The sequence below is a fragment of the Oenanthe melanoleuca genome, chromosome 1A (genome assembly GCF_029582105.1).
Source record: "Oenanthe melanoleuca isolate GR-GAL-2019-014 chromosome 1A, OMel1.0, whole genome shotgun sequence".
Lineage (NCBI taxonomy): Eukaryota > Metazoa > Chordata > Aves > Passeriformes > Muscicapidae > Oenanthe > Oenanthe melanoleuca.
Window position 1 is genome coordinate 36,648,606 of NC_079334.1, and position 26,109 is coordinate 36,674,714.

Genomic DNA, 26,109 nt, shown 5'->3' on the forward strand with positions numbered 1-26,109 from the left:
GTTAGGGTTAGGGTTAGGGTTAGGGTTAGGGTTAGGATTAGGTTACGGGTTAAAGTTTGTATTAGGGTATGGGTTAGGGTTAGGGTTAGGATAAGGGTATGGGTTATGATTCGGGTTAGGGTTAGGGTTAGGCTTACGGTTAGGGTTAGGGTTAGGGTTACGGTTAGGGATAGGGATAGGGATAGGGATAGAGTTAGGGTACGAGCTAGGGTTACGGTTGGGGTACAAGTTAGGGTTATGGTTAAGGTTAGTGTTAGGGCACGGTTTAGGGTATCGGTAAGGGTTAGGGTTAGGGTTAGGTTTAGCGGTAGGGTACGGGTTAGGGTTAGGGTTAGAGCTAGGGTTAGGGTTAGGGTTATGGTTAGGGTTAGGGTTAGTCTTAGGGTTAGGGTTAGGGTACGGGTTAGGGTTAAGGTTAGGGTTAAGGTTAGGGTTAGGGTTAGGGTTAGGGTTAGGGTTAGGGTTAGGGTTAAGATTAGGGTTAGGGTTAGGGTTAGGGTTAGGGTTAGGGTTAGGGTTAGGGTTAGGGTTAGGGTTCGGCTTCGGGTTAGGGTTAGGGTTAGGGTTAGGATTAGGGTTAGGGTTAGGGTTAGTGTTATGTTTAGGGTTAGGGTAAGGGTTAGGGTTAGGGTCAGGCTTAGGCTTAAGGTTAGGGTTAGGGGTAGGGTTAGTGTTATGTTTAGGGTTAGGGTTAGGGTTAGGTCAAGGGTTAGGTTTAGTGTTACGGTTGGGTTCAGTGTACGGGTTAGCTTTAGGGTACGGGTTAGGATTAGGCTATGGGTTAGGTTTCGGGTTATGGTTAGTGTTACGGTTATGTTTAGGGTTAGGGTTAGGGTTAGGGTTAGGTTTAGGCTTAGACTTAGGCTTAGGCTTGGGCTTAGGCTTAGGGTACGGGTTAGGGATAGGGTACAGGTTAGGGTTAGGGCTAGGGTTAGGTTTAGGGTTAGGGTTAGGGTTAGGGTTAGGGTTAGGGTTATGGCTAGGGGTTAGGGTTAGGGTTAGGGTTAGGGTTAGGGTTAGGGTTAGGCTTTGGCTTAGGCTTAGGCTTAGGGTTAGGGTTAGGGTTAGGGTCAGGGTTCGGGTTAGGGTTAGGTTTAGGGTTAGGGTGCTGGATAGGGTTAGGGATAGGGTACAGATAAGGGTTAGGGCTAGGGTGCAGGTTAGGGATAGGGTTAGGGTTAGGGTTAGGGTTAGGGTTATGGTTAGGGTTAAGGTTAGGGATAGGGTACGGGTTGGGGTTAGGGTTAGGGTTAGGTTTAGGGTTAGGGTTAGGGTTAGGGTTAGGGTTAGGGTTAGGGTTAGGGTTAGGGTATGGGTTAGGGATAGGGTTAGGGTTAGGCTTGGGTTTAGGTTTAGGCTTAGGCTTAGGCTTAGGGTTAGGGTTAGGGTTAGGATTAGGGTTACGATTAGTGTTATGTTTAGGTTTAGGGTAAGGGTACGGGTTAGGGTCAGGTTTAGGCTTAGGGTTAGGGTTAGGCTTAGGCTTAGGCTTAGGGTTAGGGTTAGGGGTTAGGGTTAGGGATAGGGTTAGGGTTAGGGTTAGGGTTAGGGTTAGCTCAAGGGTTAGGTTTAGTGTTACAGTTAGGTTTTGTGTACGGGTTAGCTTTAGGGTACGGGTTAGGATTAGGCTACGGGTTAGGTTTCGGGTTAGGGTTAGTGTTAGGGTTATGTTTAGGGTTAGGGTTAGGGTTAGGGTTAGGTTTAGGCTTAGGCTTAGGTTTAGGCTTAGGGTACGGGTTAGGGATAGGGTACAGGTTAGGGTTAGGGCTAGGGTAATTGTTAGGTTTAGTGTTAGGGTTAGGGTTAGGGTTAGGGTTAGGGTTAGGGTTAGGGTTATGGCTAGGGTTATGGTTAGTGTTAGGGTTAGGGTTAGGGTTAGGGTTAGGGTTAGGGTTAGGGTTTGGGTTAAGGTTAGGGATAGGGTAAGGTTTAGGGTTAGGGTTAGGGGTAGGTTTAGGGTTAGGGTTAAGGTTTGGTTTAGGGTTAGGGTTTGGATTAGGGTTTGGCTTAAGGTTAGGGATAGGGTTAGGTTTAGGGTTAGGGTTAGGGGTAGGGTTAGGGTTAGGATTAGTGTTAGGATTAAGGTTATGGTTAGGCTTCGGGTTAAGGTTATGGTTAGGGTCAGGGTTTAGGATAGGGTACGGTTTTGGGTTATGGTTAGTGTTAGTTTTAGGCTTGGGGTTAGGCTTAGGATTTGAGTTAGGGTTAGGGTACGATTTAGGGTTAAGTTTAGGGTACATTTTAGGTCTAGTATTAGGGTTAGGGTACGGGTTAGGGTATGGGTTAGGGTTAGGGTTAGGGTACGGGTTAGTTTTAGGGGTAGGGTTAGGTTTAGGGTTAGGGTTAGGTTTAGTGTACGGCTTTGCGTTAGTGTATGGGTTAGGATTAGGTTACGGGTTAGAGTTTGTATTAGGGTAGGGGTTAGGGTACGGATTAGGATTTGGGTTCGGGTTCAGGTAAGGGTTAGGTTTAGGGTTCTCCTTAGGGTTCGGGTTAGGGTTAGGGTTAGGGTTAGGGTTAGGTCTTGGGTTAGGTTTAGGGTTAGGGTTAGGTTTAGGTTTAGTGTACGGGTTTGCGTTAGTGTATGGGTTAGCATTAGGGTACGGGTTAGAGTTTGTATTAGGGTAGGGGTTAGGGTACGGACTAGGATTTGGGTTCGGGTTCGGGTAAGGGTTTGGTTTAGGGTTCTCCTTAGGGTTCAGGTTAGGTTTAGGGTTAGGGTTAGGTTTAGTGTACGGGTTACGTTTAGGGTATGGGTTAGGATTAGGTTACGGGTTAGAGTTTGTATTGGGGTACAGGGTTAGGGTACCGGTTAGGATTAGGGTACGAGTTAGGGTTCGGATTAGGTTTAGGGTTAGAGTTAGGGTTAGGGTTAGGGTTCGGGTTAGGGTTAGGTTTAGGGCATAGGGTTATATTTAAGATTAGCACACAGTTTAGGGTTACGGTTCGGATTAGGGTTAGTGTACGGGTTAGTGTTAGGGAATGGGTGTAGGGTTAGGGTTAGTGTTAGGGTACGGTTTAGGGTACGGGTTAGGGTTAGGGTTAGAGTTGGGGTGACACAGGGTTTGTCTTCTGTTTCTGTGACAGGTCCAGACCATAGCTGCCCAACTCATCTGTGCTCTCTACTCCCTGCCCTCCCACCTCATCCTGCACCGGGACATGAAACCCCAGAACATCCTGCTGGGCAGAAATGGTGTTGTCAAGCTCTGTGACTTTGGGTTAGTGCTAGGGGCCAGCTTGAGGGGGATGCTTGGGTTTGGAGCAGCCAAAGATTTTTCTGGATGCTGTTGAGGAGGACTGGGGGAGTGCAGAAGGGGGCCTGGATTCTTAAGCAGAGAGGGGAGATTTTTGTCCTCCAGAGGGAAGAAGTATTGCTAAACTCATAGGGAACTCCCTGAGAGCTGCAACAGATGTTTCAGGCTGAAGTTGTGATCTGTGCTTTGCTCTGAGCAGGTTTGCCCGTGCCGTGAGCATCCACACCATGGTGCTGATGTCCATCAAGGGCACCCTACTGTACATGTCCCCTGAGCTGCTGGAAGAACGGCCCACAGCACCTGTGGTCTGTGGGCTGCATCTTGTACGAGCTTTTTGTGGGCACTCCTCCCACTATGCTGGCTCTTCCACAGAAACCCCAAGAGGACTAGGCAATAGGTCAGGACACTTTCCTTATGTTCTCTGTCAAAGATTTTAAAAGGAGGAAAATAATTACCTTTTATGAATATATTTTATTTCCTAAAGAAAATTTTCATTTTGATGGAGCCTTTGTTATTTTAAAATAAAATAAAAAAACAAACTAAGAGCTCAAACAACTTAGGCAAATAGGTAGTGGGGAAAAAGTGCCTATCCCAGACAGAAAAAGACAGCAAATAACAATACTCTCTGTTTGTTAAGCCTAAGTTTGTTAAGCATCAAAGTACATTCTTTGTGTAACGATAGTTTGATCCAGAACATTTAGCCAGAAAAAATAATGAGGGGAAACAAAATCATATGACAACCTGCATGGTGTTCAGCAGATAGCTCATGGATTTTCTCATCAACCTCATAGTGTTTCAATCACATTTTCAGGAAGTAAATGTTCCCTTTATGGACTATCCTAGTTTCCCCCTAAAAATGTCGTTTAGTACAATGTTTCTCTAGGGAATTCATTCCCAGTGCTTCAGGATGACCAATGGCAGCTCCCTGGAAAACTGCTGCCAGCAAGAGATGGGGCTGGTGCTGGGCAGGAGGCAGCTGAGTTTTCCTCTCTGCCAGGGCTGACTCTTCTGCTTCCCACCATCCCCTGACAGCAGCATCTCCTGTTTTTGAGATGTCTCAAATCCTTCCTGAGTCATAAAAAATTCCCCTGGGAGCTTTGTTCCCAGGCTGCCATCAGAAACTGTGACAGGGCTGCTGCATAGTCCAGAGGCTTTCAGTTCCTTTCCCTGGATTTGACAGTGGATCTAAAAGCACAGGCTTACAAGAAGGGAAGGAAAACAACCAGAATGGCAGAAAAGTACAGAACTGTTAATTTGCACGGGCTTGTTTCACTTCAGACTCTGCTTAGCTTGCTTGGCCTCAGTGGATTTCTAGACATATCTGGGAAGAGAGTTTGGCCCACAGAGCACAATACTGAATAGGTCTGCAAAAGAAGTCAGCATTGTGCAAAGCAGAAAGCTTTGTATTGTAATTAATCCCCAAGTTAATCCTGTAGCTAGAGAGAGTGCATTTGCAATTTATGGATAAGATTATAATAAAATAAATATTTTCTGCTTCATCACAAGGATTTTCACAAATCTAGATGGTTTAAATACCCCTCTAGTCCCCATGTATAGTGCTCACTATTGCCTGGCTCCCAGCTACAGAGCTCATCATCCTGGGTCAGTGCAGAGGTCATAAGGTGGGGTAAGAACACTGTCTGAAGGAAAAACTACAGAAAGGAAACACCAGGCACAAAGATGGGGAATCACCCTTTGGTTCAGGACATTCCTAAAAAACAGATTGCCAGAAGATGGAGAACGTACTGAAAATTACTAATAGTATTAATTAAGTATTCAGTAATTCCTATTTGCTTTGTTCTTGTGTTCATTCCCTAAACTTCCTTTTTCTATTGAAAACAGGATACTGGTCAACCTTTGGCTTTACAGAGTACACCAAATTGATGTTCATATTTCTACAGTACTGCCTTCAATGTATGTTAGCCTGACCCATATTACATCATTAGCCTTATGAAGTCCTGTGTGTTGGAAGCATTTGTGCTGAGATAGATGGGGTGGAGGTCAGTCTGGGAGTGATTTCAGTTTATCTTTCAGATATGACTTCTGTCCTTTCTCTTTATTTCATATTGCAATGTGCATTTAGAGGAATCCTACTTTTGTCTGGATCCTCACTTTTCCCTCCTTTATTCAAATTCATAGAAGTCAATTTTAATCAAGCTGTTAAAGTTTCTAAATGCCATGAATCCTTTGCTAATAGAGGACTGTGAATCTGAAGCAATTATTATTATTTCACTGTGAAATTTTTAATCTGTTGAGACTCATTGATGATGTGTATGAGAAAGAGTAGGTCAGAAATTCTGCTCTGGCCTTCAGCACTGGGTGCAGGTACAGATGCATTTCCCTGTAAAATAAAGTACACCTTGTCATGCAGACATTTGCAGCTGTCTTAAAAGCATTTAAATTTTGCTCTGTTTCAAATTGCAAGCCTTTATTTTCAAAGGGAATGTAGGCACTTTTCACAATAATATACTTGTTTGAGCAAGCCTTCCCATATAAAGCAAGGCTGGAAAGCCAAACTATGAAAGTGGATCAAGAAAAAAAAAAAACAGGAAAAAGAATGGTTTATTTTGGGTGTGGTCTGGAGACTTTAGAAGCAACTAAGGGGCAGACCTAAGAGTACATTATGGGTGCTGTGTCTAAGAGCTTAAATCCCATCAATTCATTGTAGAGCTTAGGCTCATTAGCCCTCCTGGAAATGGAGCTGTGTCCCAAAGGGATGTGCTCCGAGGATGTGGGGTGTGCAGAGCAGCCCCCGCGGTGTCACCGAGCTGTTCTGCCGGCTCCTTTGGAAACACCCGCAGGTGGCGCGGCTCTGTCAGCAATCCTGCGGGTCTGGAGGCTTTGCATTCCGCAGAAACTGCTGCTGGTCACTCATTGCTTCAAAGTGCACTAACAATTCATTTGTCTGCTTAGAAAACTTCTGTGTGACACTTGCAGCAGTTTGAAGATAATGAGGACCAAGTCAAATAAACAAGGAATGTGATTTTTTATTATCTTAAGGTTGACAGGGTGTAGTAAACGCCTCTTTTCCCAGATGTTCCTTCCTGTCTTTCCCAAATGGCGAACTCACCAGGAAAGAACTCATTGTACTGATTAGTGTTCAAGTCACAATAAAAAAATAATTTTCTCCTACTGATACTGTCTGAAGACACTGCCCATTTACATTAAGAATATTCCTGCCCATGTCTTTTTCCAGGTCAGCTGGTTTTGGTTAAAGTCTCAAAAGAGTATTGAAGGACATTAATGTGCAAATGGATTATGTATTTGCTAGTTTGGATGTAAGGGTTGTAGACTGTATTCCTTAAATGAGGAGCAATTGCAGGATGGAAGTAGAATTTGTGTTTAAGAGATTGATTATTATGGAATATATTAAGCTAAACTGACTTACCTAAGGCTCTTCTTATGAAAAAAAAACCCAACTTTTTTTTAATCTAAAAGATGAAAAATCTAAGATCCATTTTTCATTTATTTAATTATACACCAACCGAATAGCATAAAATGTCAGTTAAGTAGTCTTAAAAAAAACCACTTCCTTGAAGCTATTGCTGTAGTGTTGCACCTCTTCATCCTCACTGATTAGATCAGTTTTCCTAGATAGGCTGTTCTCTGTGTAATGCAGACAAGCACCCTTTGGGCATGATGTAGTGCTCAGTGAAGAAGTGAACCTTGCATGTTCTGGGAAAAGTAATCTGGCTGTACATAGCTACAGCTCCTCCAAGGTCTCACAGAGCTACTTATGAACTGAAAGCATAGAGGGGAACTTATACAAGTATGACAAAAATATTTTGCAAGTTGCTTTTTTCCTTAATTTTTAAGCAAAATATACAGCAGACAATATGTGGAGGTTTTTTAACAATCCTTGATGGCTTACCTTAAGTAAATGCATTATCTGAGCTCCTTAAGATATGTATTTATTTAATATGTGCAGCCCTAGCAGTCAATCATTATTACTCCCCATTCTCTTTTCCTTTTTCCTATTCTTTTAACTCCTTTTGCTTATATTCACTGCAATTCAAGCAGATGAGAATAGTAATAAACAAGACTGCATTCAATTAAAGCTCTAACATCTAAAGAAAATTAACCACAAATTGGTAAACATTTGTTCAGCTCTTGGAATAAACAGCTCAAATAAGCACAACAAATTAGCATCTTCATTCATTTTTGCTTTTGAACATTTAACTCAATTTTCACTCATGCTGCAGACACATGTGTGCGACTATGAAGCAGAAACAGAGCTTTATGTTGCCATTCAAATTTTATTGAAGGTGTAAGTTTGCGTGACAAAATGCAATTTGATTGTAGAAATAATCTACAGGAAAAGATGGGAAGCTGTTTCAGCTTTGCATTTTTGAACAGTCAGTTCCCGTAGCTGAGCAGCATTGCCTTATCGAGGGCAGAGCAGGAGTGAATTGGCAGAGCATTAGAAAGCCTGATTAAAAGAGGGAAAGTTGAAACTACACTCATGTCAGCTGTTTTCCTCTACAGGATATTGAGCCATTCCTGTCCTAACCAGATACTGATTGCTTAAAACTTAATCCAGAAGTACTTGTCAAAACTGTTTCCTCAGCTCATTTTGACCTGCTGAGCTGTGAGCAGGTCCTGAGAATTGTTTGCAATTTAGTGCTGGATGTATTGGCCTCCTCTTGCTCATGGCTGTGGGAACAGGATCAGACCCTCTGGAGAGAGCATGAAATGCCTCCAGTTCTTGAAAAAGCCATTTAAACTTCATAGCTGAGGCTCCAGAGCTGCTTCTGTGGACTCAGAGAGAGATGAAATATGCTGCCAGGGGATTTCTTGTAACTGAGAGGCCACAGAGGAGTGTGGCCAAGAGAAGTCTTGCCTCACAGCAGCCATATATCCCTCTTCTTCCTTCAGTAGGGACTCAGCTTACTGCCATCATTTCCAGACCCCTTCCTCAGAGTCAGAGAACACCACTGTTAAGAGTGACAAATAGAGAAAAATAAAAATACAACACTGGAATACTGTGAGGAGAGGTGTGTCACAGAGCAAGCATGAACAGAAATAGATATTCTTCCCAAGAAGATGCATACTTCATATTATTGCTTTTCTTAGAGTCATGAGCTTAAATATATTCCATCTATGGCTTTCAGGTGATAGGTATTAACTTCAGTGTTGCATCCAATTAGCTTCTGTAAATGAGGTCCTTAGTTTGGTGAGATGGGGCTGCTCACACCAATGGCTGCAAGATTTGTCTCAGGTTCAGATATCTGCAAGGCAAATAGAAATAATATAATAAATAATAGAAATAATATAATATCAGTGATACTGACCATTTAATTGTTAAGCATGTTTGTGAAAAATTGGGCTAATATCTACCTATCTGTCCAGAATCTCCTCTCTGGAGAGGAAAAATCAGAGTTGGATGAATGTTTATCTGTGAGAGGAATAAGGTTTTGGAAAAATTTGAAAATGAGAGGTTTACTGTTCCCATGAATGGCAAGAAGTCAGTAGGTAATTTCTTGTGGTTTAAGTAGCACTGGTGTGTCAGGGGATGGCAGGAGAGTGGGGAAGGTCAAGTTTTGACCTACTGCACACCCAAGTGCTGAAGTGGAACTAAAGTCCTGAATTTTTAATTTATATGCATAATAAAGTAGCTTCAAAATAACCAGACATGAGCTGAGCAGAACAGATCCTTCAAGGTGTCAGGTTCTATCAATTTAGACTGGTCATAATGCAAAGTAATTCTCATTTGGCCTTGTTAGTTGGTTGATCTCAATTTCTGATTTTTGAGTACTTCAGTCTGGGGTGTGATACAGGTTTGGTTTGTTGATAATGTCCATAACCTCATCTTGGAGTGGTTTCTGAAAGGTCTGGCTCAAGTGAAACCCAGAATTGTTAGCAGGTAAAGCAGAGAACATTTGGGAAACAGTTTTCATCGTGGGTCTGCCAAGCATGTATCTGTGCTTCATAGAGCACCTGGGAGTCTAAAAATGAAAAGGACAGTATGTGCAATAAATACTACATGCAAATATTTATGTGTTGGGATGACATTCACATACTTACCTAAAGATTTTAATTCCTTATTTTCTCAAACTAATACTGATGATATTGGTTAACCTTTGTGGAAAGTAAGAATAAATAGGAGGATAGTTACATTAATGGGTATTATATATTATCAGAACTCGTGGGCTTTTCTATCAGAATATCCTTTATTATATGCTGCAGCACAACAGAAAATTGAAACTTAGGAGCTCTACATTTCCAAGGAAAGAATGTTAATGTAAGAAAAATGAATCTTCATATTTCAAATTGGAAGGGTGAATAATGGATTTTTATTGTATTCTTAGAAGATTTGTTTGAGATAGTATATTGATGCTCAGAAGAAAATCAAGAGATTTACCCATTAATGTAACCATACTCTCATTCTGCCCTACTTTCTCATGATATCCAGTAATATCAGCAGGACATGGTGGGTATATATTTCAGGCTAGCAAGTGCAGAGCAAAAATTATATATATTGATTTTTGGAAAAATACAGAAATTGTCCTTATGCGTTAGAAGCAACTATTTAATTGTACTGTGAATGTCACTTTAAAACTTATCAAATTATTGCTTCAAATGAGAGTCATCTCTTAACCTTCTCAGGACTGTCTGTAATGGATGTTATAAATCTTCATTTGTGAAGAAATGTCTCAGTTGTTTATTAGATGATCCATATTACTATTTGCCCAAGGCAGGAAGAAAACAGCAATATCTTCAGTCATTTGAAAAGATTATTTTAAACTCCCTGTATTTCTGCTTTTCTACTTTTCCTTTTTTCAACTCTGATTTTTCTTGGTGAAGTCATGGTTTTCTATTTTTATTTATTTTCTGTTGGTATAGAGGGTTAATAACAATACTAGACCTTTTTCTAATTTACTGTACTTCACTGGAGTTTTACATATCACATAAGTTTATCTACATGAACATGATTTCTCTGAGCTGTTTCACTAAAAGCAGAAAGAAAATTGAGAACTGTGTTTTTCCATTGTTCTTTTTTCCAAATATTTTTTCCTTTGAATTGCTCTACTGAAACATAAAACTAGATACGCAGGTGAAGTCTGGCAGCAGTAAGGAAGTGAGCATGTGCCTAGTTGTGCTCTCCCCGTGCAATTTCAGCAGAGCAAACCCCACCTGCACTCAGTGCATTTGCTGATGAGACGGACCAACAAGGTGAGACACTCAGGACCCATGTCTAAGCCTAATCTGTGGGCAGCAGAGAAACAAAAGGCACAGGGGAATTCTGAGTAAAAAAAGGCCCAGGGAGAGAAGCCCCACGGGATGTTCCCTGGTACAAGCAAGCTCTGAGGACCCAATGCAAACTCTATCCCCAGAAACTCCTCCAGCTGCACTCTTTATGGTATTTGCTGGCTTTCTGCACACACTCCTGACCCAGCTCCCTCCTGAGCTGAGCCTGACAGAGCAGTGATGGCACAGGAGGAAGCAGCTCACATGTCCAGGATTCTGGGGTCAGAGGGCAATGGCTCCTAGCCATCACCGCTGCTTCCAGAACCACTAGAGAGAGAATGAGAGGCTGAGGCTCAGGAATCTGGGTGTTGCATTTTTCAGGAGCGCTGAATAAATATGGGAAGGTGTATTTAAAGAAATTATTCAGCTCAAATAAACAACTGGGAAAACATGTAGGGCAATTGGATTTTCATAATCAACATCTATGGCTTAATTTTAGGGTCCGGGAAGACCTGGAAATGACCTCACTAATGTTTAATAGGGCTTAGTAACCTGGTGGCCCTCCAAGGTGGACAGGTGGAGCTTCCTTTCAAGAATTTTCAAACAAACACTGCTTTTAAATTTTTTTATTTTTTCATGCCTTGTAATAAAATCTGCTTCTGTGAATGCATTCTTTAAAATACTCTGGTGGATTCTCATCAGTGGACTTGTTCCTATTATCCAACTGAAGAGAGATCTGTGAGTATGTAGTAAGACCCCCTCTGGGATTCTAGACAATACACAGACACAAGTGGTTTCCTGATTGCATTTATTCACGTACCCAGAGATGAGGTGGCTGTCCCAGCTGGTGGAACTTGGGAAGAGTTAGTCTCCTGACAATTCTAATATAATGGTGTCACGAATGTTTACAATTCCTCAGATTCCTCACATGGTTCTCTTCCCCATCAAGATACAACCTGGAGAGGATGCTGGGGTAGGTGTAACAAAATCTTCTCTTATTTGGCCCATATTATTCACATGGGGAACATAAAGAATATAAAGTTATTTAAAAGAGAAAAAAAAAGCTTGGCCAGGAGAAATAAGGGACAGCCCATGTGTATGGGTCCCTTACTCTAATATGAAGTGGAAAAGTACCAGTCAGGAGATTCACACATATGCACATACTTGCATATATATATATATATATACAATGAATCTCCAAGTAAAATGAGCTGTCAGACTTGGAAATGTCACTGGTCTGATTGTGATTTCCTTATTCAAAACTTCACGTAGGCAAGCAATAATTACCAAAAATGGATTTCGTTTTAGGTGGTACCTCCTTGTTGTCTGCCTTGTGCAGTCCCTCCTAGTAAAGTAGAAAAAGATGAGCTCAATAGGTAACCTCTTTTCATCCAGGTAGTAAAAGAGAAGAAAATTCTTTCTTTCTATTCTTCAACAGAGAGTGAAGAATTTAACTATTCGAGGAACATTGAGAATCCAAAGAGTCTAGAGGAAGACCTGAGACTATAAGCATCTTCTGTTAGAACATACAGACACTTGATGGTTCAGGCCCTCCCTCTGCAAAATGTTCTGTTTTCAGCCCTATTCCTCAGCATAAAGAATGCAATAAAGAAGTCTGTGTGATTAATGTTAACATTGGTTATAGCATTTCTAATGTATGTAAACATTATTTAAGGAATTTTATTAATTGAAGAATAATTATTCAAAAGGGTTCTTTGAGATACCCATATGTATGGAAGAATTACCTCTAGAACTGTGATCTACTGTTTGTGCTCTTATGAACTTCTAAGAAGATATCTTTATATTCAGATTTTATTCAATGTCTACCTTTTAATGCATTAAATATGCACCTGGTTCTTCTTTCCAGGGTAAATAAGATCCTCAAGACCAGTGTTCATCAATAATCCCCATAAATGGTAAAAGCTGTGAACTCGCAGTTATAATTAGATCAGGTATTTTTTTTGTTGTTGTTAAAAAGGAAATCGCCGTTGCCAAGACTGTCAGTTATAACAATGTAAAAGCCAAAGAAAATATTAACATTTTCACTGTACTTTGTTACTGGACAATCGGAATACTTTTCCTCTATATTAGGAAATCCCAGTAGGCTCTCCCAAAGGTATGTCTGATTCTAAATTGCTCCCCATTTCTCAACCAAAGGTGGCCTAAACAGATTTGGAGGGATTCACTGCAGCTCTTCTGTGGATTTCTGGATGGTTTTCAAGGGTTTGGATTTGCAGTATATGCACTAGAGCCACCTGTTTGAGGGACTGCCATTTTCCATGGAATAAATTGCTAGTCATGGTCATAAGAGTTGCTTATGTGGGAGGGGTTTTGCGACAGAGGTCTAACAGGATGTTTTCCTTGAGAAGTGGTGCAGAGCTGGGAACTGATTTCCCTCACAGCCTGGAGCAGTCCCCAGAGAAATGGGATGGACATATGAGCCAGCACCCTCCTGCAGGGTCCAGCTGAGAGCAGCCACCATGGTGTGCCCACTTCCCAGACCATCACAGCTCTGGATCTGGGTGTGAGTGCTGGTACTGCTGACTGGGACTCCGGTACCATGCAGGCTGTGCCACCAGGCACAGAGCTCTTCTGTAGTGCATGTACCCATCATTTTTTGCTCAGGATGCTACTTCACTTCTGCCTACCTTCTAGCATAATTAGCAGAATCATAGCCCACCCACTTCCCTGTGCCAACAGAAGTTGTCCCCATCTACCCCTGGAGGCAGACAGACACCCACTGCTGACTCACTGTTATCATCTGCAGGCCTGGGCAGCAATGTTCTTGCTGCCACCCACCCATCACCTAAGCTGAAATAGGCTTGTGAACAAAATGACACAATGTGAGGTTTACCTATTCCACCAGTTGGTCTTGTCTCTTGAACGTTATTGCTTTGTGCTTTGCTAAGTGACAGGTGAATGACTGGAGTAATTTCTATTTATGTACACTGACATGATAGAAATCGCCTAATTTAAAATAAAATTACTGAAGCATCTGCTGATGTGTATGAGGTTCAATGAGGTGAAGTGCCAGGTCCTGCCTTTGGGTCACAAAAACCCTGTGCAGCTCCACAGGCTGGGGTAAAGTGGCTAGGAAACTGCCAAGTGGAAAAGAACGTGGGGGTGGTGGTCAACAGGAGCTGAACATGATCCAGCATGTGCCCAGCTGGCCAAGAAGGCCAATGGCATCCTGCTCTGTGTCAGGAATAAGGTGGTCAGCAGAACCAGGGCAGTGACTGTCCCCCTGCCCTCAGCACTGGTGAGGCCACACCTTGAGTCCTGTATCCAGTTCTGTCCTCACTACAAGAAGGACACTGAGGGGCTGGGGCGTGTCCAGGGAAGGGCAGTGGAGCTGGGGAAGAAGCACAAGTCCTTTGAAAGGCTGATGAGGCAGCTGGGGATCTTTAGCCTGGAGAAAAGGAGACTCAGAGGTGACCTTATTGCTCCCTACAATGACCTGAGAGGGGGTCAACCTCTTCTCCCAAGCCATCAGCAACAGACAAGGGGCTTCAAGCTGCGCCAGGGGAGATTCAGGGTGTAAGTTAGGGAAAGCTGTTTCACTGAAAGGGTTTGGAATTGGAATTGGAATTGGAATTGGAATTGGAATTGGAATTGGAATTGGAATTGGAATTGGAATTGGCTTTCCAGGGTGGACTTGCCATCCCTGTAACTGTTCAAGAAACAATTGGACATGGCACTTAATGCTGTGGTTTTGTTGGGATGGTGGTGCTCAATCAAAGGTCAATCACTGGTCTTGGATTAATGATTCTGTGACTCTATAGAGGAAAACATTCCCCCAACATTAGTAGTACTTGCTTCACAGATACTATCAGGTGGTGTGTGTATTATATTTATAATAAAATGTGGTATTACTTTAAAAGGGACAATTGTATCTTATCTGGTGTTCAGAGAGGTATGCAGTCACACTCTCCCAGCAGTTCTCCTTCAGATGAGAAATGCACACAACCAAGCAGAGTTTCAGCAGAAAAACTGGTATCAATGGATAGCAGATAATCAAGTAAATGGTAAATCATTGGCATATGGGATTTTACAAACGGGCAAGGCTGTATACTCATCTGGCAGGATGACTATTAGGAGAGACTTGAGACAATCTTATGTTATGTTTGTGTATATGCAAGCATGATAGAGCAACCAAAAGTTCAAAGATCTTCCTTGTAAGCATAACTTAATGGGGAGACAGTAATATACAGAGGTAGGAATCAAACTGGTGTTCTCATATCTCTATGTGTGCATAGCTGCTTGGTAAATGTTAACTGAGCTGGGCATCTGTAGCTGAATCTGCCAGTCTTATAGGATTGATTGCTGCTTTGTAAACACAAAAACTTTGATAAATGCCTATAAATTTGTGCTTAGTCATCACAATTTGCAGACCATGGATTTTTTGCAATCAATATGCCTGAAGTTAATGGTTCAGTAGATAATATTTGATTGATGGGTTGAAAATTCAAAAAAGACAGTTAAGTGTTGTTTTGAGAAAGCCCCAAAAAGAATAGGGCTCATAGCAAGCCCAATACAAATGTGGTCTCTTTGTATTTTCATGGCTCAAAGTTGTTACTGAATCCAACTTTATTTTCCTGTAGAAATGGCAATGTTATGAATTTTATAATCATGCAAGAGATGTTTGGCATTTCCAAATAGCCCCTTTTAAGTCTATGACCATTCCTTCTCCTCAGACACAGGTCATTTATTGTGGTTTATTGCCTCTTCCTTCCCTTCTACCTAACATGAGACATTGTCTACTGTCTTGGTATTCACAATGTTTACACTGCCTTTAACTTATTTCTGCTGTTTTTATCAAATTTTCCCACTCCATTACGTATATTTAATTTCAGTATATTCTTAAACATGCATCTGACATAACTGTGAATTTATTTCACATTTTTAGCTGTATCAGTTAGAAATAAATCCTCTGTTCTTTTTTCTGTGAAATATTTCTTCCTTACCAAGATACCACTTTTGCATTTGACATTCATAACTATAAAGTAGCATGTAGGGAGTTTCTGGTTCTGGGAATAATTAAAATAGTTGTTCCCAGCATACATTTTTGCAGCTTTGGTCGTTAGATTGAAGAAGTAGGATGTACTTGATTTTCTATCTGCACAGTGGTACCAGTGAAACTAATCTTGCAGTCTTTGCATGCCCAAATCCACCAGTGACTTTCTCTAAAGTCAGGGTGCACAAATAACTCAGCTTCATGAGTATGGGATTTGCAGTAACACAACTCGTATAACCATTTGAATTATTTTCTCATGCAGACGAGGATCCAATGTCTCACTGACCTTGGATATGAGCAGCTTGGGAAGCGTTGAACCTTTGGTCAGTGTGCCGACCCCTCGAGAGAAAGTAGCGATGGAATACCTGCAGTCGGCCGGGCGCGTCCTGACGCGGCAGCAGCTCCGCGACGCGGTGGCATGTTCTCACCTACTCCAGACAGAGTTCATGGTGAGTTTAACAACAGGCTGGAGATGAGCAGCTATGACACAAGTGGCACAACAGAAACCGTGGGGGAAAAATAATCGGGCAACTCTTTAATGTCGAGGTGCAAATCATTTCCAAAGAGCAGATTAGATAGTTTCAAGGTGATGTTTTATTTTTGTGCGGTAAAGACAGATAAATCAGTCAGTTACATCCATGGATAATACAGATTCCCCTTGGTTTGAAGTCTCATCATAGATGAGCTAAGTATTATAATAGACCTACGGTGCAAAGACTCAGAACTGTAACACTGTGACAGTTTCAAAGAGATCATAAAGGCTATGATGAAAACACAGTAATGATTGGAGATTTTGTTTATTCCCATGTAAACACCATGTACGTTTGCAATTTGAGCACTAAATTTTAGTCACTGTAAAATATTTTTTTGAGCAGTCCTTGTTCCTTTTTTTTCCCAAGGTCCAAAATACCTTTAACAAGCATGTCATACAGCAGCCTAATATACTCAAGACAAAAAAATCCCTGAAGTGTTTTACAGGTGTATTTATTAGTAAAAAGGGTAAGAACCTAAAATGAAGAAAGTGGCCAGGTGAAAAAAAAGCCAGAGCAGAAACACTCAGTCAGGGAAAACACATTGCTTTAGGAAGATCTGAAAAAGTCTGGTATTCCAAAACATTTAAATTGAAAAAGCTGTCAGAAAAAAGGAGACACTTTTTACAAGGGAACTACAAAAGAGCATAAACTGATGCCACTTGAATGTGAAAACTGAGCAAGGCAGGGCAACAAAGGTTTTGAATTTTAAAAAATCATAGCTTCATGCTTAAACAGATCAAAAGCGTGAAGCTTACTAAACAATACAAGGATCAGTTGATGATCAAAATCTTAGAAAAGTGCTTTGGGGAAGCTGAACCAGTAGGTGAGAAGTGACTCCATTATTTGCTAGAAGAACTTAGGAAATTTCCTATATCTGTGGCAGGGATAGATTCAAACAGATCACTATAATTTCTGTTTGATCTTGAAGCATTAGTAGAAGGGATTCTATACCAAATCAATAAAATTAATAAAAATAATCTAGTAGTCACCCAGGATCCTAAAGGAGTCCATATAAGCACTTACTGATGTATTAACTGGAGAGGTGTAATGTAGCAGTTGTGTTTCAGCAGCTGAGGAATCAGAGAGCCTAAGGTAGCCATTTTTTAGAAGAGTTCCAGAATTGATCCAGAGGACTGTATGTCTAAAAATCTGATATCTAAATCAGGGAAACTGGAAGGAATTAAAATTAACATGCCAGAACATATGATCCCTTAAGTTTCATCTTGTTTCCAATTTGTAAATGTGAATCAGTAGATGATGAGTGCCATCTTACTCTAGAAATCTCTTTTTATTATGAATAATTGTATCCTATGGAGCAATCCTTTTAATTACCTTTAAAATCCAAGGTTTATAGTAAAAGTCATTTGCTTAAGAAAAGTAAACCCCTTAATTTTTCTACCAGAATGTGGACAGGCAGTGTACACAGAAAAAATTACAATCATCCAACATACTTTTATCACCAGTTATGCCATAGGTTCTCTGCCATTCTGCTGCTTAGGCAGGAAAGTCAAAAGAAATAACTTCATCATGCTTAAGCCCCCCATGTTAGGAGACAGTTTGTACAGACAAATTGGCACCTCATAGAATCCTGTTTACCCAAATTGTCTCACACAGCAGTTGTGCACAGCTTTGTGGAGACAGAGTCACATTTTATTTGTCCCCCAAGGGGGCACAACATGACTTTGACCGTTCAGTGTTTCCACAGAATTTTATTGAAAAGGTCATGACTTGTCTATTCTGTTTTTAAATCATTTTTTAAAATGTGTTTTAAGATGAAGCTGTTGAACAGTATCTGTTTACTATGTTCCCTGCTACAGATAATAGCTCAAGTAGGAACTTGAGGCATGCAAAGAATGCAGTATATAACCCTCAGCCATTCTGCTCACACAGCTCATTTTAACTAGCTAAAGAAATACAGTAAGGCAGTCTTCTGGACACTGGAATTATTAGCTCTCATGAAAAACTTCCAAATGTGAAAAAAGTGGCAAAATGTTCAAAGTTTTCAGTGGAAAATTAAAACATGAATGGTTTCAGGCTATTTTTAGGTCTTCAATTTTTATTCATTAACAATTAAAGGGATGTTACTTAATTAAAGGGTATATTTGGTTGGGAGAATATACCTGATTTGCAAAGAGGAGGAAACATTATTGCCCAGCATATATGTTTTCTTTATTAGCCTGAGTTGCTACTCTTCAAAGGACAGAATATCTGAAGTTTGTGACAAAACATAAAATTCATTCCCAAAATACTGGAACGTCAAGAAATACATGCATGCATGCAAAGAAATGCATGGGAAAGTGCCTGATCATTAAATCTATAAAATTAGGTCTTTATAAAAATGGAGGGATTAGTATGGCTACCTGCCTGAATTTTCCTAAATTTTGCCACATTTTCTCAAGTGCTTTCAGAGATCCAAATCATACCTCTTCAAGCAGCATTTAAAACTTAATGTGAGCCAGAATAGCTGCTATTAGAAAGTATCACTCAGAGAGGGAAACCAACCCATGAACAATATGCATATGCATCTGTAATTGCATGCAGGTGACTGAGTACAGAAATGTGTGCAGTTAATGCATTATTTGCAATTATTTAATTAAATATATATGTTTATATATATATTTCCTATACAGCTACAGAGTTTGTATACTAGTTTGTACATGTTCCTGGTCTTTGCAGTCTGCTAGGCTTATTTGCTACCCTTAGCAGGAATATTATCACCATATTATCCTGATTTTTTTTTTTCTGGAATAATCTTTTTTTTCTCACAGCCAGTTTCAGAAAAAGTGACTTGTCTGTGGCTGTGATCCACGGTGTATTGTCAGATTTGTCTGTGCCCTTGGACTCACAAGTACTTACTACTGGGAGGAGACCACTGATTAGAAAGTGTTTACAGGATGTAAGTGATTAATGTTATTAATGGTCCCAGTTGGCCCAAAGAAATGTGTTTCTCTTTTCAACTTGGTGGCATCTTTGGATCTGTCAGTAACTTGCCAAATGATAAACTATTTAAAAATTTCAGCAGGCATAGTAAGGGAGACAGCCAGGCATCTGGAAACCCTCACCAACCACCATCACTGGGGCAGGCAGAGGACTTTTCCTCACACTTTTTTTTCTCTAGATGACAGACAGAGATCCCTTTAAGCACAAGCTTAGTGTCTTGCTCTCTCTCCCTTGGTGCATAGTTTAGCACAGAAACCTTTCAGAGGCCATGTACTGGTGCTGTTTGTGCTAAGCCAGAGCTGAGCTAGGGAAGCTCTAGGTCAGCCATTTGGAACAATTTGGAGCCCAAGGGCCAATGGTGAGAGTCTCAGACAGAGGCCACCATTGGGAAGTGGTAGAAGTCAGAAGTGAATATGAGGACGGTATGGGAGCTCATTTTATAGTCTTTTTGGATAAGGAAGCTGCATTTGACCCAGGACAGAGGTGAGATGCTTTGACCTGAGGTAGTGGGGATGAGGTTTATGCAAGAATGAAGTCTTAGAAGTGAGAAGATGCTGAACTTAGGACAGCCATCATACAGATGGCAGTACAGCGAAAAGGACTGAAAAAGGACTGGGTGAAGTACCTGCAAGAAAGGTATGTCTTAGCAGCAACACTTTGGCTGGCCTGACACAGCAAGTCATTATTTTAAGGAGCCAGCTGAAGACCAAGAAGAGATCAAGGAAGAAACGAATGAGGAAGAGGGGAAAAAACAAGAAGGTCCATGAAATGCATGGGCATAAAGCAGAGAAGGTAGAAAAATAAAAATCAACACAGATGCAACCTCACATAGTAAGATGTTTGGAAGCCAAGTTGGGAAGTGGAGAGGAATCACAGCATTTCAGTATGAACCATCTAAATTTTACTTAACTTTGCTATCTCTTCAAGCAGTAAAGTGAGAGGTTAGCTTCCCCTGCTTGGTGAACCCATATAAAAATCTGCTGTTGGGTGCATGCTTGACAAGCTTTAGAGGCCTCATCCTTCTTCCTTTAAAAAAAACCCTGCAGAGGTCAGTCATGCTGGGCAGGACCAGAGCTTGTGTCTGAAGGACAGGGACTGTGCATCTCTTCTGTACCAATGTACTGGGCAGGCCTGCACCTCCAGAGTAGAAACCAACTCATTTTGGAGGAAAATCCTTAAGTAAACTTTCCAGTCATGCAAGCCAACAGATCCTCCTCATGTTCCTATGTGTCTCTAAGAGGCAATTACATAGGATGCCACTGTCTCTTAGGCTAAATATCATAGGCTAACATGATGTTTCATAACTGTTCTTTTAAGTACAAGAATTAATTTACTGAAGATCAAATTCAGTTTACTCTAAATTATGATGGCCAAAAAAAAATCAGCATAAAAATGAAGATTTGAGTAAACTGAAGCATTTTCAATGTGATTTTGCCTGATTATTTTAGTTGGTAAAACATCCCCCACAATCATGAAAGAAACAACCCCTGCATGTTTCATCCTGCCATTTCAAAAGTTTTATTCAGCTGTAGAAGCATTTTTTCAGGACCTCAAAATCAAAATTGTTATTACTCTCCCTTAAACCAAGTTAAACATTTTGTTCAATGCAAGTTTTGTGAATTTTTACTTTTCATGCTGACAAATAGTTTGAAAAACAGTGATTTTAAGTTTATGAGAAGTTTATCATTTGTGTATTTTTTAAACTTAAAGGAAACTGTCACATTAGTTACTTGCACATCTGCAATGTAAATCAGTCACCAAAAGATGAAAATGAGAAGCAAAAGAAATAGCTTCAGGTTTTTATTACTTTTGAGTCTGAATGCAAAAAACTAAGGCACTTCATTCTAGTAGTTTAAATAAAACACAAGTGAGGTCTTTGAATTTCATTGGTAAGGGCTTAGCACAAATTTTTTTAAAAGTTTGCCATATATTCATATTTAATTATATTTAAAGTTCCTCCCTCAATTATGTAAAGTGTTTCTCTTTTTTTGCCACAGTACTGTACTTTTGAACTCCACTTTTCTGGAACTATAGTGCACTTTTTTTAAAAAAATAATTTATCAAAAGTGTTCCCTGGAAGTAACCCCTTCAATATGCAACTCCCTGTGTTTATTAAAGGAAGGGTGTTGACAGGCTTGAGGTGGGAACCACTTTTTTCCTTAATAACTTTGATGTTAAGAGACAGTTGTGTAACAGCAGATGGCCTTCTGGTGATAATTTCCTGCATGGCTCCTTTGGAAACATCAGTCTGATTTAATTTATTTTTTTTCATAGGAAATACCAATGAATTTTGTGGATCCCAAAGAAATTGACATCCCAAGTCATGGAACTAAAAACCGCTATAAAACAATTTTGCCAAGTAAGTGAGCTAGCCTGTGGTTTCCTACCATGACATTTAGTCCTGCTTTGAGAACATATTGCTGTGAAAATCTGTCTTTATATTTGCTTAATGTGTACCCATTCATACTTGTATTTATAATCCATGTAGAAAGATAACAGAAGCCCAGTGCTGCAGGACTGGCAAACACAGAGCTCCCATTGGATGCCTTAGTAGGTGCACAGGCTGGCAGCATCCCAGCCATGTACTGATGAAAAGCCATGTACATCCCAGCCATGTACAAGGGCAAGCATGGCTCATGCTGATTTTCCCTGAAAGGCAGCTCAGACAAATGGGGAGAATGTGGTCTGCCATGCCTTGCAGTAGCTCCTCACCATAGCCCAAACCATCTTGCAGTTACTGATTCCCTCTGGTTGGGTCAAGGTACTTAGGACTAAAAAAACCCAGACTACAAAAAGCAAGTGCAACCTATCTTGTCTTGTCACTACAAGGCTTCCATCTTTAAAGGTCCCGTGGTGATGGCTTTTCTTCTTCTCCATGCACTAAACTCTCTTTGCAAAATCTGTTTACATTCCTGAAACAGTGCTGCCTCTTCATTGCTCTTAACTTGTTACTGCTTTGCTATACTGCTTCTGTATTTTCATTGGCCCAAACTCATATACAATTGCTTTGTTATAATTGGATGTGATTGAAAACTTTTCAGTGGAATAGTTTTCCTTCAAAATACATGTTTCTCTGAAATGCAGCTATTTTCATGACATTTGTTGGTGGATAATGAGGTATTCCATTTCTCTTTTATTAAACTTTTTGTTTTCTGTTCTGTTTCAAAATAGCTTGCAGAAGTTTTAACATTACACGAAATATAGACATGAATAATTGAATTTTGATAATATTTGACATCACCAAAGTGAAAAAGTTCGGTGATTCAAAGTATTACAGAACATTGCTATAGAAAAATGTAAATCCTTTGCTTAGGTTTGCAATGAAGAATACTTTTAAAATGACAGCATATCCTATCAACTAGAAATTTTCTTTCTAAACATCTCTAGAATATCCTTGTGTGCCTGTGTTATATGTTAGTCATTCAAATTCACACAAATTATAATATTTCTCTCACCAAACCTGAAAACACTATAGTTTGTTCATATCACACCAAGGCCTTGCAGTCAAACTAATGAAATTTGATGGCCTTCAGCCTCTGGATTAATCTCAGAGCTGTGATATGTAGCTGGGAAAGAAGCTTGTGTGGAGTCCTTGCTTCTCTTCAGCCTCCAGTAAATTTTTCATTGTGTTCAAGGTTAGTTTATCTATTGCAACCAATAGCTGTGTGCATCTGAGTACAGTAAAGAAATGTTGAAGGGAATTAAAGACAGAAGGTGACTGAATGCAAGTTAGACACCAACAATCAGACAATTGACTGTCCCTTAGAATCTGGCCCAGTGTCAGCAGGATGTACACAGAGGGTGAAATCCTGACCCCTTTGATGACAGCAGGGCTTTTGCCATCTGCTGCAGTGGAGACAAGATATCACCAGCCCCGCTTTTGTTTGAGGGGCAGATTTTTGGAAGGAGTTCTCCTTTCCCACAGCATCTCATGGTCTGGCTGCCCCAGTCACCATCAGGTTCACCTCCAGCAACGCTTTGCAAATGCTGTGAGTCCAGTTCCACTGTAGCATGTGTTTTGAACCGGACTTTGAGAGCCAGCGTGCCCATGTGTCTTCACCTACAGTTGGCTGGGATGTGCTGCCAGTTCCACAGCACATTCCCAATCCAAGCACACTGCTGGTGTGCACCACAGCTGCCCACTGACAGGCACTTTGTAACCATCCTTGACAGAAATCACAAGGTCTGTTGTGTGTTAGCACTGGGTTTTACAAAGAAGCTGTTTTGAGGATTGAGGCACATGCTCATAATAAATATTCTCACACCCCACACCCATTCTGAGAGGGTTTGGAAATTATTTGAGTGTTAAATAGAACAGCTTTCCTGGTTTCCTGCTAGATTATATCAACACTGCTTTGTACACCCACATCAGCTTTTCCATTCCCAGCACTGGGTGCGTCTCCTGAATCGGGGCACCTGTGATGACAAGTGACGTCCTAAAAATGCCCAGTCCTGCCAGTTCCTCCCTCTGTGTGGATATTCTCATTTTCTAAGAGATAATTCTGTGACAGGGTGCATGAGGGCAGTTTATTTTAGCAGATACCACCCAGCCAGACACACTGATGTGAAATACAACTAATGCCTATTGAAAATTATTCTATATGGAAAACTACAAAGTACAGGAGATGTTACATTTCTATGACAGATGTTTCAGTTGCAGTATAACATAGCCAACACTCTTATGCAAATACCAGGCTGCCACTTTAAGTTCTCTAAGTATTATTTGCATTACAATAATACTCTAATTCAACTACTTTGGGGCCAATGTGGGATTAGAGTTGAGTGGCTAGGCAGTTCCTTAACATCAGTGTTTCTCCATCCTTCCTCCTGACTGACTCCACCCAGAGCTCCTGTTAAACCCTGCTCTGTATCTTTAGCTGCATCCCCTCTGCCACCAGTCTACAGTATTTCTCACGCCCTCTGAGCAGGTTTCCAATCCTGCACACAGATTTCCCAGTCTCTCACCACAGCCACATTCCTCTGGCAGAACAGCAGCCCTGCTGCTCATTTTTCCTCCTCTTACTCCACATCTTCATCTCTGCCTGCTTGTCTCCTGCAGCCCCCACTACATGTCCCTGCAGCAGGACCTCAGCTTCCTACTATCTTCCCCTATATCTCCTACTACTTCTTCAGCCCTATATCTTTCCTACTTCCTACCTCATTTCTCCATCTTCCTGTGGTATTTCAGAATATGCATGGACTTTTGCTTACAAAGGAGCAAGTGGTTTAACACTATCCTGTGGGTGTCTTTGTATGTGCAGCATATCCATTAGTTTACCATTCCCCATTCCTCTCTGAAGGCCAACCTCAAGTCAAACAGGGACATGCAGTCAAACTGCATGAAAACACCTGGACAGAACAGCAGATTCACACTAGCATGAAGACAGAAACCACTTATGGTGTCAGAGCCAGAAGTCCACAATCTGTTGCTTGAAGTGCTTATGATAACACTGGCTCTGACATTCCACTAAAGACAAAGGGAAAGTTAAATCATATGGTCAAAGCACTTTATTATAATAGCATATAAATAGATGCTGGAAAACCATTCTCTTGAGGCTGAACTTTTTGAGCTCCCTTGCACTCTCCAGTCCTGACTACAAACAGTCATATTTGCTCCAGTTCTGCTCCCAGATGAAAGTACCAATGCAGTTCATGGAGTGAATGATCCTCCAGTATCCATGGCAGGGTGGGAGGCTGTCCAGCACTGCTACCATATAACCCTGCTTGTTTTCTGCACTAGGCACTCTCATGGAGGCAAGTTACAGCTCCTTTAACACCCTCCTATTCTCCAATGTTATAAATTCAGGACAACATTGATTTGTTAAAGGTGAAATAAGAAGAAGCACCTTCTTCTCTACTGAGAGAACTATTCCAGACTTCCTAGATACATGGAAAAAAACAGCAGTAATTTGGTTAAAACTATAGAAGACATATTTTATTAATAATTATCAGTGCTTAGCAGCACCAGTGCATTTTCAGATGCTTTACAGATATTGATGAATTCAGTCTTGCAGTCAACATCTGTCTTTCTGCTATAGCTTCCAAGACTTTGCAATCCTTAAGGATAAGATTATTTCCTCCAAGGTATTTGTCATTCAGGAGGAAGCTAATGACTTCTATTTGTATCTGATGATTGCCTAGTGGCTCTGGCTCTTTATCATTGCTCAGGTTTTCCTCCTCTCTGAGCTCAGTTTACAGCACTTGCCTATTTCATAAGTGATCATGACTGTTAATTTATAAAAGATTCCTGTTCGGAAGCAGCGTTTATTTCATTGATTGGAGTTGGAAGGAGGTCTCAGAAATGGTGAAGTTGATTTAGCTGCTCCCTAGTAACAGAGGGATTTATCTCAAGACATGGTAATTAAACTGGATGTTGAGTCTGCTTGGAAGAGGTTTTTTAAGGTAGGGGTCAAGCAACATCAGAATCAGAGGCATTGTGTGAGCTAGAGGAAGAGGGTGTTTTTTCAAGGCCATGTAGCCTCAGGCATTTGTGGAAATGGCTAATATCCACTCTGTGCTGAAAAGAAATGGGAGGCTTCCTGTCCTCATATTGTTAAGGGGAAAAAAAGCTCTAAGTGAAAAAAGTTAGGAAAGCTAGTACAAAGATATTTTAACACAAGTTAATTAGGGCTCACATAGTGCTATTAACCACAGAAGATAAGACTTCCATGTGGAGACCTTAAAGTCGTGCAGTCATTTGCATATTTTAAGAAACATACATTCAAAACTGGGTTCTACAAAGGCTCCACTTCTGTTCAAGGTGCTCCTGTGACGTCCAGTGGGAAAAGGACATAAAGTATGTTTGGGATCATCCCTCCTCTTCCTTTGATTTGCAAAGGTCTTATCGTGTTCTTAGGAACAGGATGAAAAGTCACAAAAGAAATCCAGAAGCAGCTCTGAAAATTAGTAGGCTTTGCTGCAGCATATGTATAAAGATCAGTTATATATTTTTTGTGTAAACAGAAGGGCCATACTCTAAACAGAGTTTTCTTATCTCTTTCCAGCTCAGTGCCCAAGTATGTATCTTTAAACACATTGTCTGGATTGCACTCAGCAAAGGAGCTATCCAGAGACTATTTCCAAACCAATAGATGCCTGTACACTGTCAAAAAGCCCCACTGATTATTAATGCCAGAATAAAAGATATTTTTTCAGCACAGAAATACTTCTATATAATTTT

At 40.7% G+C, this 26,109-nt stretch overlaps 1 protein-coding gene across 1 annotated transcript in view; it reads left to right on the top strand.

Moving 5' to 3' along the window:
- Positions 1–26,109, top strand: part of PTPRR (protein tyrosine phosphatase receptor type R) — a 141,168-nt gene that overhangs the window by 95,799 nt on the left and 19,260 nt on the right. The window contains exons 7-8 of the mRNA XM_056482107.1: positions 15,719–15,905; positions 21,204–21,288. Coding sequence (XP_056338082.1) covers positions 15,719–15,905; positions 21,204–21,288 — 272 coding nt within the window. The remainder of the gene's footprint in view (positions 1–15,718; positions 15,906–21,203; positions 21,289–26,109) is intronic.